Source organism: Erigeron canadensis, chromosome 4 (genome assembly GCF_010389155.1).
Source record: "Erigeron canadensis isolate Cc75 chromosome 4, C_canadensis_v1, whole genome shotgun sequence".
Taxonomy (NCBI): Eukaryota; Viridiplantae; Streptophyta; class Magnoliopsida; order Asterales; family Asteraceae; genus Erigeron; species Erigeron canadensis.
Window position 1 is genome coordinate 26,007,575 of NC_057764.1, and position 13,451 is coordinate 26,021,025.

The following is a 13,451-nucleotide window of genomic DNA, read 5'->3' on the forward strand; positions in this document are numbered from 1 at the left end:
TTAATTTATATTTATTTTTAGCCATCGAGAAATTTTTAAAATTTACATTAATAAATTTCAAACATATGAAATATTGTTTACAAAAAGTTATTTCAAAATCTAATGACTTATTAACCAATCAAATCGCTCAATTTCATCAAATTGACTCTCGCTTATGTATTGTTTTTCATCAATAACTTACACTTTGTAGCCTTGAATACTTAATTTATATATATTTTTAGCCATCGATAATTATCATAAGATAGGTGATTGAGAATAAACATATTCGTGTTAAGAACTCGCATCAAGATCAAATAGGTATACTTAAATGTAAGTATGTTTATATTTTAATTCATAATTATTTTTCATAATAATATCACATTGTGAATATAACTGATTTCAAAAAATATTATAATAGAGAAATTATTATAGCATGTGCCTTATGGAATGACTATGACAAACCATTCCATTAATATGCCTCAGCTAATAAGGATAGTGACGCACATGTGGTTATTGTACTACAACTTGCAAAGTATATTATTTAAAACCGTATATCTTCAAATTATAAGTTTTTTTGACTTAAATGTATGAAGATCTAATACTGATAATATCGTAAACCCCGTGTCCAGTATTGAACATTGATCTAAAATCTAGTTTATTGTCTAAATACGCTGAAAATAATTAGACTTTGTGATGATCAAATTGTGCAATGTTCGTATGTGCCTAATATTTTTTGGTATATATATTTTCTATGTTGCTCTCGAAACGTACAAGTCAAGACGTCATTGACTCATCTTTTATTATACTAAAACACAGTTGCTCTAATAACTTATCGACCAATCACAGTTCTCGATTTATTAATGTTGACTTTTTTTTAATTTTGACTTTAATTTACACTTTTTTGTTTTCCATCACAAATTTACACTTTTTACCCAATAGTTTTAATATAATAAATAAATAATAATAACTTATATATATCCGATAAAATAATAGCTAATATTTATCTAATAAAATAATAGCTAATATATATCAAATATTATGTTCTATCATATATATAAAATTAATTATATAAAAATAAATTAAATTTATTGTAAATATATTAAAATTTTAGTAGTAATTGTACAACTTTAATTTTAATATATATTAAAAGACAGTTGAACTAATGGCTTATTAACCAATTATATGGCTCGATTTCATCAAATTGACTCTCGCTGATTTCATCATTTAGTTTTTACATAATTTTATTTAATTAATAAAAAACAAATAACTAAAATAATTATTTTTACAATGTTATTAAAACTGGTTTCTATCTATTAAGTCCGGTTTTCACACACGAACAATTGTACATTGCAGTATCTCGAGTTAAGTCGAGAAGGGGCTTTAAGGTGTTAGTATGTGACAAAGATGACAAGACAAAAAACACTACAACAAATTTCGTCTATAAATAAGTCTTTCAAATGATGAACGAGAGTATATACTTCCAATATTCTTTTATTACATTAGTTTTTCTTTCTATAAGCTTAACATTCTTGGCATTTGAATTGAACACTCAATATCTACTTATATCTTCAACTTTCACTTTATAAACTTTTATGAGTTACGTGTATTAATATCTAATATTAATAATGTCGTAAATCTCGTGTCCAGTGTTAGACACAGGTCAAAAATCTAGTTGTTACTAATCTATTCCATTGACTCATTGTTACTACTCTATTCCATCTTATATATTATTTGTTAATTAACTTTCGACATATTTATATTTAATTTTTTTTTAATGCTCAAATTATTAAACTTTTATGATCTAGAATGTATTAAAAACATACTAATTAACTGTATAAGGGTTGGTAAGTATATCAACTTAAATCAATTTCTTTTAAAAATATTGATTTAATTAAAAGAGTTGGTCTATTCAACGTTTATGTAAGAGGGTGCCCAATGGGGCTTGTCCCTCACTAGTCTGGCATTGGCATGGAGGGACTAGTCTACACCATTGGGTGGGACTAGTCCTCCACTCGTCCTTGGTGTTCGTCCGGGTCACTAGTCCCTGCAGGGACGAGTCCTTTTATGTTTTTTTTTAATGCTATATACAAAGAAGAAGACAAAAAAATTAGTGGGTCCAAGACTAATCCTTGAGGGATGAGTCCATTGGGTGCATTTTGGGGGGATTAGTCCTTGGAGTATTTTTTGCTGATGTGGCGACTAGTTTTTGGGGGATGAGTCATCACCATTTGGTACCCTCTAAGTTCCCTACTTTTAAAAAATTTATGTTACAAGACTTCTTAAATTCGTTTGACGAATCTACCTATAAGTGTACTTTTATGTACATCAAATTTTAAATGTGAAAACCTACTCTCTTTAAAATTGCCGTTTCAAAAAAGAGAAAAAAAAACCCTTTTTTAACATCTTTTTATTGATGTAAAGTAGAAAGTTATACCCTTATTTTGTTGCGGGCTAAGATAGAAATAGTAGTTGTTTATTAAAGGGCTTTTGGATGCTGTTAGAAGCTTAAATGCCTCAAGCTTTTAAATATAAACCCTTAAGCCTTATTTGGATGTTCATTAAAAATTCAAAGTTTCAGCTCCAAAAAGCTCCTTAAAGCCTTAAAAGACCTTTAAAATAAAAGCTTATGTAACAAGAGTTAAAATAGAAGACCTGTCCCCTAGAAGTCACTGCTTATGAGTCACCGGCTCATTCTTCTCTCGAGAGAAGAGATAGAGTGACAGGAATAGGACTAGTAGCCCTAAGGTAATGACTTCTTGAGCATAGTCCCATTTTCAAGTTTCAGCTTCAAGCCCCTAGTCATAGTGTCAGTCCGAAGCTTTTGTGCCAAACATATCCATAGAATTATAACACAACACAATTATATTAAAGACTGGTATTTAAAACTTAAAAGTACCATGTATACAATCAAATCTTTACAGAATAATTTCGAATAATCGATGAAAGGCTGAAAGAAAAATTAGAAATATAAATATAGTCAATAGTGTATACTAGGTAAGTTTAGAAGGTAAAATATAATTTTTTTACAAGCTAACCAAGAAAAATTGAAATATATTAAGGAGACGCATATAATCTAGCACGGTTGATCTTGTAACATGAAACATAATAAACTATGTTTTATGAAAATAGTTTTTTCCTCCACAAATGTATGTATAAGTAAAGTAAACTAATGCCTTTTTACAAAACAATAATGATAAACACAATGATCCATAATTCGACATGCAATATGTGAAGACAATATTACGATTAGCAACCTCTCGAAATTCCACCACTTTTTACCAAATAGAAACAAAAGAAGGTTGTTTTAGTTGAACCCAATTGCCAACGGCCCAACGCCAAAATACCATGTCGACCATCCAAGCTACCTTCCGCCTAAGGATTGCTTTAACTTAATTTAGTGCCTTTTTATCCACTTTTTGTCTTTGCAGATTATTAGATAACAAACGGGTCTATTCGGTTAAACCGAAAAGGTGTTCCATTTTTGGAACCATTGGCACCATCTATTCATTTGGTTCATCAACCGACGAACTCGTCGGATTTAACCAAGTGGTGTTGCTATAATAACCATTTAAAAAGAAAAAGAAAAGATTTTGTTGACCGTCTTAAAATTTATTAACTTTACAAATTTAGTCTTTATTTAAAAATGGTTGTAATGACAACAACACAATGTTAGGTGTTCCATTGATACATAAACTTTTATCTATAATGTTTTATACTTTTAACTTCAAATAATGTTCATCAAATATATGTAATGTTGCACATCAAATTTCTTGTACTTGTCATTTGTTAATATAAGCACGCCATTACATCAACTTCCTTTTCATATATAAAATATCGTTTTTCAAACCATAAGAAATTAGGAATATCATGGTTGGTTCATATAACAAAAGTCAAAATCTAGGATGATGATTGAATAAGTATATATAAAGTCACATAACCATAAACCCCAAAAAATCAAAGCCATAATTAATTCCACATTTTAATTAGAAAGCTAACCATGATGGAAAAAGAGCAAGTGAGACCTCTAGCTCCGGCGACTGCTCGCGTCCATAGCAACAATGATGATGAAGAGACGGTGTTAAAGAAAACCATTCGACGAAAGAAATACATCAAGTGGTGTGGTTGCTTGGTGGTCGTCATAATCCTCTTGGGCGTAGCGGTCCTAACCTTGGCCTTAACAATCTTTAAGATTGATGAACCGGAGATTAAGATGAACGGTGTTATTGTTGACAATGTGAATCTTATTAATGGCACCATACCACGACCTGGATCCAACATTTCTTTGATAGCAGATATATCTGTTAAAAACCCAAATTATGCATCTTTCAGGTTAGCAATCTACACACTTGCACTCATTGACTAATTTGAAGCAATGATGTTTTCTACTATGGTAATTAGTACGTCCATCTTTGTTTTTATTTATTAAGAAAATACTATGTTTGGAGGTTTTTTACATAAGTTAAGTATGTAACAGCCTCATATTCACATTAAAGAGTACAACAAGTTGTTTCTTTAATTTGTCGATGCATTTTTAATTTTTTTTTATAGTTTCTTAAATTGTTCAAATTATGAAAGTTTTTTTAGAAATACACCTTAATGATGTATAATTCTCTTAGTAAAATAAACTCTATAAACACTAAATTATTTGAATCATGTTCTATCTGACGTTTTATCGTTCGTGTAGACTTATTCACAGACCTTTAGGCTACACATAGCAAAATCTTAAAAATATGTTTTAACATATTAATTAGTTATTTTGGTCTAGGTACAAAAACACCACGACGAACCTCTACTACCATGACACGGTTGTAGGGATGGCACGAGGGCCACCGGGGCAGTCAAAGGCACGTCGAACAGCTAGGATGAACATAACCATTGACATCATTGTTAATCGTTTATTGGAAAATCCAAACTTGCAAAATGATTTGGGTACAGGGTTATTGACCCTGAGCAGCTTCACAAGAGTTGGAGGCAGGGTAAAATTTATAAATTTAATTAAGAAACATGTGACTGTGAAGATGAATTGCACCATGAAAGTCAACATCACTAGTAGAGCAATTGAAGACCAGAAGTGTAAGAGAAAAGTCAAACTCTAGTGTATTTATTTATATTTGAACGGGTATTAATGCCTTTTCATATATTTATCTCTAGTTAGTTTATATTGTATTGTATATCAGATTATCAGTATATGTTATAGTGCAGTATAATATAAATGTAAACAATAGCTAGATATTTTTTTTCATATAGTAAATTAAATAAACCCAAGTATCATACACTTAATTTAATATATGTATTGAATCTCTAATTTTTGGGTTTTCCACCCCCAAATGAGACCTTGAAGTATAATCAAATAACCAAGCGTTTTAAAAATAAAATAAAGATGAAAAAATCAACCATATGTGTTTAGAATTAATAAATGAATTGTTGACTAGTATCTTTTCATGTTTGTAGTTTGGTCAAGTTCATCTCCGTCAAGGCAATTTAGACAGCGTTAGAAATGTAGCTTTTTTTAGAAAAATTGGTAAGTAGTTAGTTTATTTTAGTAATTAAACGTACATTAATACTCAGAGTTGAACTCAGACCTACAAAGAGGTTAAGTTTGCAAAATGAAAAAATACTCTTTATATTGGAAATAGGGGTTTTCTTTAAATTGATTTTTTGTGAGATTAATGTTAAAATATAAAAAGACGATTCTTTTAAACACATATTTACCCAGATAGTAAAAGAAAATCAATTGACGATGGGTCATATTAGTCAATTACTTTCTGTTAGTCAACAATAGAAAGGTGGATAGCATCGACCACATGGCCCATTAACATGGGAACAAACTAATTGTTTCTTTGACAATTATAAGCAAGCAAACAAACTTCACGTACGTACATCTTGTATTTTCAACTAATAAAGTCTTCGAAATCCTTCAAAAATCTTAAATTCTTAATGATAAATAAGAATGGAATTTGAAATTGATTTATCAAATTTATATGTAAACGTAATATTATCGATAAATCTAACAAATTTCAAATGTTATGAAAAGTAATGACCGTCCTTTTCTTTTTCTTTTCTTATTTCCCCATTTTTCGACTTCATATTTATTGCTGATGAAAATGTTAAGTGTAGGTTTCATGTTTTCTTATAAAACTATATACCAATTATTGATTCAAGCTAGCCAAGCTAGCCAAGCTAATGTATGTGAAAGGCCATAGGAGTATATATATCGGGAAAATGTTAGGTAAAACATACAATACCTATCTTAGGTAAAGCAAGGGAAATTATGTATGTTTATCAAATTCAAAAGTTTAATTTGTAACTTTTTTTAAAGTGGCAATACCTAAGCTTAGTTAAAGTTTGCAGTACAGATCATTTTCCTAAATCTATTTTAGTGATGATGTCCGATATGATAGTTTGTGATGGTCTTTCATGTAAAGTGGTTTAATAGTTGAGAAAATAACGTTATTTGTCACAAGATTTTTAAACGGGTCTACTAAAGTTATCCGAGAAACGCGAGTCGTGACCGTTTTTGAACGTTTGCCTAGCCATTTCAAAGGTTTTAATTACCTAACAGAATTCGAACCTGATTTATTGTAAAAGATTCATGATATTAATTAACCACTATGTCACCTTGAAGGTAAGATGATCAACAAAAATACAAACACGACTTTAATAATTAGGCCAATACAAATTAAATAAAAACAAACATCAACAAAGTCTTGCCTTGATATGCATACAATAATCGTATGTTTTATATTGTTGTACACTATACCATCATATTACATGTTATAAATGTTTAATTAGATTGAGACTGAATATAACAATATCCACAGGTGGCATTTGTAATAAAAATTCGGTTAGGTTACCTGACTTTTGGATCGTATACATACATTTCATATAGTCACAAATGAGTAACTAGTCCATATCGATATCGATACGTATTTAATTTCTTGTTTCAAGTTCATTAAATGATGCAGCTCATCAGCCCAACCACCTTTCACTTAACCACCCTCAAAACCCAACCAATTCCTTCCATTTTCCTGTACACCAAATGGACCACCACCACCACCATCACAAACCACCACTATGTCCACCACACCACCACCACCACATTTCTCAACCACCACACAGTCTTACATAACTAACCTCGGCCTCGGTTACGCTATTGCGATAGCGTTTGGCTTTTTAGTCCTCCTGTCCTCCCTGATTCTCACTTCCTACATTTGTTTTCGTCACAACCAACGACGAAATAATAACAGAATTTTAACCACCCGAAACAGACTTAACAACTCTGAAAACACCGGTATTATACTTCCTAGTATAATTTTCATTGACAATAACAACAATGATCATAATGATGATCACAATGTTGTTATTGGACTTGATCAATGTGTGATCAATACATATCCTAAGTTTCCATATTCAAAAAGTGGTAAAAAAAATGATAACTTGTGTGCTATATGTTTGTGTGAATATAAAGAAGGTGAAATGATGAGAATGTTACCTGATTGTAAACATTTTTTTCATTTGACTTGTGTTGATGCTTGGTTGAAGCTTAACGCCACGTGTCCCGTGTGTCGTAGCTCTCCGCTTCCTACGCCTTTGTCTACACCTTTAGCCGAGGTTGTTCCGCTTTCTCAGTATGCTGATGGTCGACGCCCGAGGTGATCCTGATCCGGCGTTCTGTATTTTAGGTTCTGGATTTAATATTGTTGTATAAATTTTTGATTGTTTAATTAATATGAAGATTTTGTTTTGATTGAGTGTTGTATATACCGAGAAATGGTGGTTATAAATTTTCCCTGGGTTAGTATGTTATTAACATTCATTCTCCGTGTGGAACAACATAGTGTGAACAACCCTCCCTCGGTATGTTCTTTCCGATACATCATGTTTGATTTGTAAAGTACAAAACCTACCGACTACAGAGTACTAAGTTAGTAGATAAGTAAAATAAGTAGAATACTATGTACATGGTGAAGTTGCCCAGAAAGATAGAAAGGTGCTAAAGCAAGATCTGGATCAGTACTGATTTCCCTTATCGACTACTAATGAAAGGTTGTTTTGAACCAGGAAATCAGTTTGATTGGCAGACTCCTGATTTTCTTTCTGTATATTCGTGCAACACATGAGTTTACAGTGTCTCCATCACTCCACGGGCCACCTTGTTAGTGTTAAGCCAATGTAATGACCATATGGGGGATATGGTTTTCCATTTAGTGATATGATTCCTTCTCTCTACTAGTATTATTGATATTAACGGTAACATAATATCTGCATATGTTAGACTTTTGGCAAACATCGTCAAGACTCGAGAAGTATGGTACATGTTTAAGAGTTATATTCCTGAGATTTAACATTCAACACTTCTAAATCTGATGATAAGCTACAATTTTGTAATGAGGAATGTAACGAAACATTTGTGGAAAGATAAAATTAGATACTAAACAATGAACAATAAAATTCAAGTCTCTTTCTCTAATATAAGCATGTGTATTTCAAAGGATCATATATGTCCGCAGTTTCCCATTGTCATGAGAAGAAACATGGAAAAGATGGTCAATGCATCAAGACTCCAGCTTTAAGAGAATCATCTGTATGTACTTTCCCATTGTCATCGTATATGCCTCCAGGTGACTGAAAATTAAGAAGAGAATGATGCCCTAAACTTTTAGCATTTAGCTTTATCACCACAACCAATGACAGTAACGACAGTAGCACACTTCATAAGCAATATTCTACTTCATCCAAACTAAGTTTCTTCTAAACCACTCGCCCACGCTATATGCAACATCGCCAGTTACGGTTGTCTCTTTAAGGCCTTCTGTACACTTCATGTTTGGGAGAGGAACTTTAATGGCCGTATGTACATACTTTGCAATATCTTTGAATAGAGCAAAGACCCCTTGTTTAAAGATGAGTGGAAGGAACCACAACTTTTGTGAAGCTCAACAACTTGCTGGCATTTGCAAACCTGGGAAGCAGTTGATGCATGCAGGTATGAGTTAGCATCAATAGCAGGAGCACTTGATAATCAACTCTAAATTTTACAAATCCTCGCGTCATTCCATCAAAATTGAAATGTAACTTACAAGTGATGAAACTTCCTTACAAAATTACTTTAGGAATTTGGTCAACAGTTTGCAATCAAGATAATTGGTAATGGGTAAATAGACAATTATAGTAAAAGATTTTACCCCAGAAATTGTTGCAATTTTCATGGGATGCTGAGAGTATTTACACATATATGTGGAAAATCTAAGGACAAGTATGAAAAGTTATATACTCAAGTAGATAACACATTAACACGTATCCAATCAATTAAATATATACCAATACAAACCAGACTAATGAATCACTTAAGTGTACAGTAATACACCTTCAGACAAGTACGTGAATCTAGCGTGGACCCTTAGAGTTGCATATATATATTATACTGGCATTTGCCAAAACGTAAAAGAGACATACCATAAATGGAGCAGCCACTAACAAGTTCAAACAGCTTAATGCGAACAATACGAAAGTTCATCAATGTTTCACAAGGTAGGATGCCCATACTTCGTCAGCTGGTGGGGGTGGTGGAACCCAATGACCTGGAATCCGACTGAAAAAATATCACATCCAAGTAATATATATTAGAATAACAGAAGCAGCTGAAATATATATACTTTAAAAGAATTATCATCTCTAACAAGTAAAGGTCCAATAATTTTACAATGTCCTAAACTGTGTGCTTCTTGGAAGATTAAAAACAGAACAACACAATTATGTACTCACCTTCCTCCGGGTCTTAAATATGCATCCCATGTTCGTCTCACCTACATTTAAGGACAAAAATATCCGAAATCAGCTTGTTATTTCAGAAAGCAAAAAAAGTCATAGACTTGTTGAGATCAATAACCACTTAACGTAAAGATAAATAACAAATTTAGCAAGTGTAGTATCGTTTTGTAAATAATTGTGATACACAAGTACTTCAAATAACTTGCCTCAATTAGCGTCCCCATATCAGTACTGCTGCCATGATAATAGTGATAAAATTCAAGGGGTAAGCTTGCAGAATAATCATATCCGCTGTTGGGACCCACAACTGTGGATCCTTGTTTCCCAGATTCCAAAGCAGAGGTTTCCTTTGAGCTTCTTTTTGCTTCAGTCTCCGTTAAGTTACCATGGATTAATTTCTCTCCATCTTTTACATTGCTTTGATCTTCTGAACTTAGAACATTTCCACCCGTTATATTTCTAAATTCCTCGGCAGTTGCAATAGCATCTTTAGCAGCACCTGTTTCAGCAGCCGCCATTGCTTGGCGCTCTTCTTCCTCGACTGCAGCTCGAATTCTCTCAAGAAATTTGTCATCTTCCTCCGGGAGAAAATGGCCTGCATGATTATAAAACCAACACGGAGGTTAAGTAAAACGATCTTATCTTGGATCAACTATCTATATAAAAGGCTTTTATATGTTGATTACTAGTAAGGTAACAATAAAATCTACTACAAACCTTGCTTTGTTAGTTTCTGGATCCTGATGGATCGTAACTCTTGCAGCTTCTCTACTATTAATACTTGCTCCAGCTGAAATAGAGCAACGCACATTTAATCAAACTAGGAATTCTTATACCTTTTCACATTAACAAAGAAACATCGGGATCTAGCAAGTAGCAACCTTGTATAAAGAACAGATGAACTACTACTAATGTGAACTCAAAAATTATCACCTCTGATTCTAATTTCCTTCGCTCCTCTTTAGCCTTTTGCTTTGCAATTTCCTTCATCTTCTCAACCTGCAAACAAACTTTCCCTGGTTGATTAGAAAAGATGCTTATGAATTAAAACTGCAAATCAGAAATTTTAGATGTCAAGTCCGCCATGAGCTTTAATGAATCTTTTAATATGTGCTATATAGATTGCTTATTATTTTATAATGCTATCGCCATATTCTTTGCAAGTCATCTGAATACTCTGACCAGCCATGCCTTTTATTTCATTTTGAAGGATGAAATCTCATCTTCTGAAAATGTTAAATTGTCATGTGTTTTTAGTTTTTACTGGAGTAGGGGGTCTTTCTGGAAGCAGTTTCTCTACCTTTTGGGTAGAGGTATGACTGGCTATATCTATATATTACATATTGATACGAACCCATCCCATAATAGGATCGCATCATGCCATAAGCTAAGTGTAGAACTCACTCCCAAAAGCTAGCTCAAAGGAAGAGGGGACACCTAGGCTTATAAACCACCAACCAATCCCATACTTGGCCGATGTGGGATCATATCAATACCCCACCCTTGGTCACGGCTATGTTGGTCATGGTTAGCACCCTTCTCCTTGGGTCCAAGCCACCACTCCGAGCGTTAGAACCTCGAAAGGTAGGGCTAGCTCTGATACCAATTGATACGAACCCATCCCATAATAGGCTCGCATCATGCCATAAGCTAAGTGCAGAACTCACTCCCAAAAGCTAGCTCAAAGGAAGAGGGGACACCTAGGCTTATAAACCACCAACCAATCCCATACTTGGCCGATGTGGGATCATATCACCCTCATACCCTGCATAAGTATAGGATTGGATATTGTTGTTGGTATATAATACTGGAGTAGTTTGAATAGCTGGTGTCATTTGGTGTGGGGAGAGTTAGAGCTAGAAACTTAAAATGCTTTGAGGTATGGACTAAGGTTGTTGATAGAGATTACATGAATCAAACTGTTAGTTTCCCAGTCTGGATTTTTGTTTCAAATTATTTAACATGATAATCAATTGTTTTGCTGAACTGAAGTTACTACAGCCATATAGTGGTAACTAACAGTGAGCTGCAACTTGTCTTTGTTACTTACAATCTGCACCATCAACTGCGCTGCAAAATGTTATATGTTGGCAAGCCTCTAAGTTGATATGTCACTCAATTAAAACATGATATGTTACTCAATTAAAACTTGACACAATACAAATGGAAAATCAAGTAGCCGAAAGGAACAGAAAGTCGCAAAGAAAATGACAAACCAAAAACCAGCATTACCTTCTGCTTTGCGATTTCCTTTGCGATTTCCCTAGCCCTCCACTCATCAGCTTCTTGGTCAACTTGTTCAAACTGCTCACGCTCCTAGTACATAAAAAAAATACTAGGTAAGCGCTATTGAAGAAGTTAATGGTTTTAGCAAATTAAAATTAAAAAAAGGGAATGCATACACAGGGTACCACCTTTGCAAGCATTTCCCCAATGCGACGTCTCTTTCTTTTCCGCCAAAGTTTGTTTCTTTTGTGTTTCTGCATTTTATTTGATAGCCTCACTGCTGCAGACTTTTCCTCCCACGGCGTTTTATCATCAGTCACAACTTTAAACGGCTCAAGTTCATTTTTAAGCTTAACTAATAACCCATTTGCTGCTTCCAGCGAAATTTTCTCCTGAGTATCCAACACTATCCTGTTACTCTCTAGAAACTTTGAAAACCTTTCAATTGCAGTCCCATTCTCCGCGTCCTCCCTCCCTTCAAACCGCTCCTCACCACTTTTTAATGCAATAAGCATCTCCAACTCTTTCTCCCTAAAATGCCACACCACCTTTAATCACTCTTCACAAAAAACAAAGAAAGAAATAGAAACATTGATAACCGGCAATTCTGACCAGGACCACAATGTTTAACTTATGATCCAGACTAACTCAACCGCCCACTAAAGAAAGTGTTAGCCCGATACATCCACAAAGTCATCCCTCTAAAATCAATTAAGCCACACGTCTAAAGAAAGTTGTAACCTACGAGGATTGATAAATGATAACACGCTAAACATAACCCTAAAAGCTACGGATAACACGCTATAATATAATGTGCATAAAAGTAGTCGTCTCCTAAAAATAAATTCCGACCGCCAAATACAACATTTGTACTGCGCTTTATCGATATCCCTCCTTTAGGGCTACGAATAGCAAAATCCTACACTAAATATACGGTAAAGTGTCATTTTAGTATCAAGTGCACAATAATAATCACATTCTATGTATATTCTTGTCTAGTCCACAATTATATTAGTCTAGGGCAAAATAATACTAACCTAGAGTTCAATTTATATACTTTTGTAAATAATAAATGAATACAGTTGCTTAATTATATGTATATTATATATACACTTACATTGCTTCAGCAAGATGAATAGTGTTGTGTAATTCCTTTAAGGTAGCTTGAACATTTGTTGTATTCCAGAAGCTACTGGTCGGTGGTGCCACCGGTGGCAGCCACGGCGCCGCCTGAAACGGCGGTGGATTCATTGGTGGCATCATTTTTTATTCATACAGATATTACTGCATCAGATTATTAAGTGAAATTAACATAAAGTCAGTAATAATAATGAATATAAATCCTCCTGGTATCAATTACCCGCGATGTGACGGGATTTTATTAAAAAAGTGAAAATTGCCGAAAAAACTAATTCAAAACTCAATCTCGACAATAGATAAGATTTTATGTCTAAAATGTTGAAATTCAATTTATA

At 33.4% G+C, this 13,451-nt stretch overlaps 3 protein-coding genes across 4 annotated transcripts; 2 read left to right on the forward strand and 1 right to left on the reverse strand.

Annotated features, from left to right (window-relative positions):
* The first annotated feature begins 3,836 nt into the window (after positions 1 to 3,836).
* LOC122598027 (late embryogenesis abundant protein At1g64065) lies at positions 3,837 to 5,221 on the forward strand. The gene is made up of 2 exons (XM_043770633.1): positions 3,837 to 4,308; positions 4,745 to 5,221. The coding sequence occupies exons 1-2, from the start codon at positions 3,977 to 3,979 to the stop codon at positions 5,073 to 5,075; spliced, it is 663 nt and encodes a 220-aa protein (XP_043626568.1). The 5' UTR covers positions 3,837 to 3,976; the 3' UTR covers positions 5,076 to 5,221.
* Positions 5,222 to 6,889: 1,668 nt separating this feature from the next.
* LOC122595932 (RING-H2 finger protein ATL67-like) lies at positions 6,890 to 7,726 on the forward strand. Its single transcript, XM_043768410.1, has one exon. It carries the CDS (start codon positions 7,054 to 7,056, stop codon positions 7,633 to 7,635), a length of 582 nt encoding a protein of 193 aa, XP_043624345.1. The 5' UTR covers positions 6,890 to 7,053; the 3' UTR covers positions 7,636 to 7,726.
* Positions 7,727 to 8,319: 593 nt separating this feature from the next.
* Positions 8,320 to 13,319, reverse strand: LOC122595931 (U11/U12 small nuclear ribonucleoprotein 59 kDa protein). 2 transcript variants are annotated; one of them, XR_006323268.1, is made up of 9 exons: positions 13,094 to 13,319; positions 12,165 to 12,507; positions 11,983 to 12,066; positions 10,684 to 10,749; positions 10,468 to 10,540; positions 9,957 to 10,345; positions 9,745 to 9,785; positions 9,436 to 9,571; positions 8,320 to 8,941 (listed from the first exon to the last, which is right to left on the reverse strand). XR_006323268.1 is itself a non-coding variant. In XM_043768409.1 (8 exons), the coding sequence occupies exons 1-8, from the start codon at positions 13,237 to 13,239 to the stop codon at positions 9,496 to 9,498; spliced, it is 1,218 nt and encodes a 405-aa protein (XP_043624344.1). In that variant the 5' UTR covers positions 13,240 to 13,319; the 3' UTR covers positions 9,259 to 9,495. The 2 variants fall into 2 exon arrangements, 1 of the variants encoding a protein (XP_043624344.1); XM_043768409.1 differs by lacking the exon at positions 8,320 to 8,941 and having other exon boundaries at positions 9,259 to 9,571.
* Positions 13,320 to 13,451: the final 132 nt, after the last annotated feature.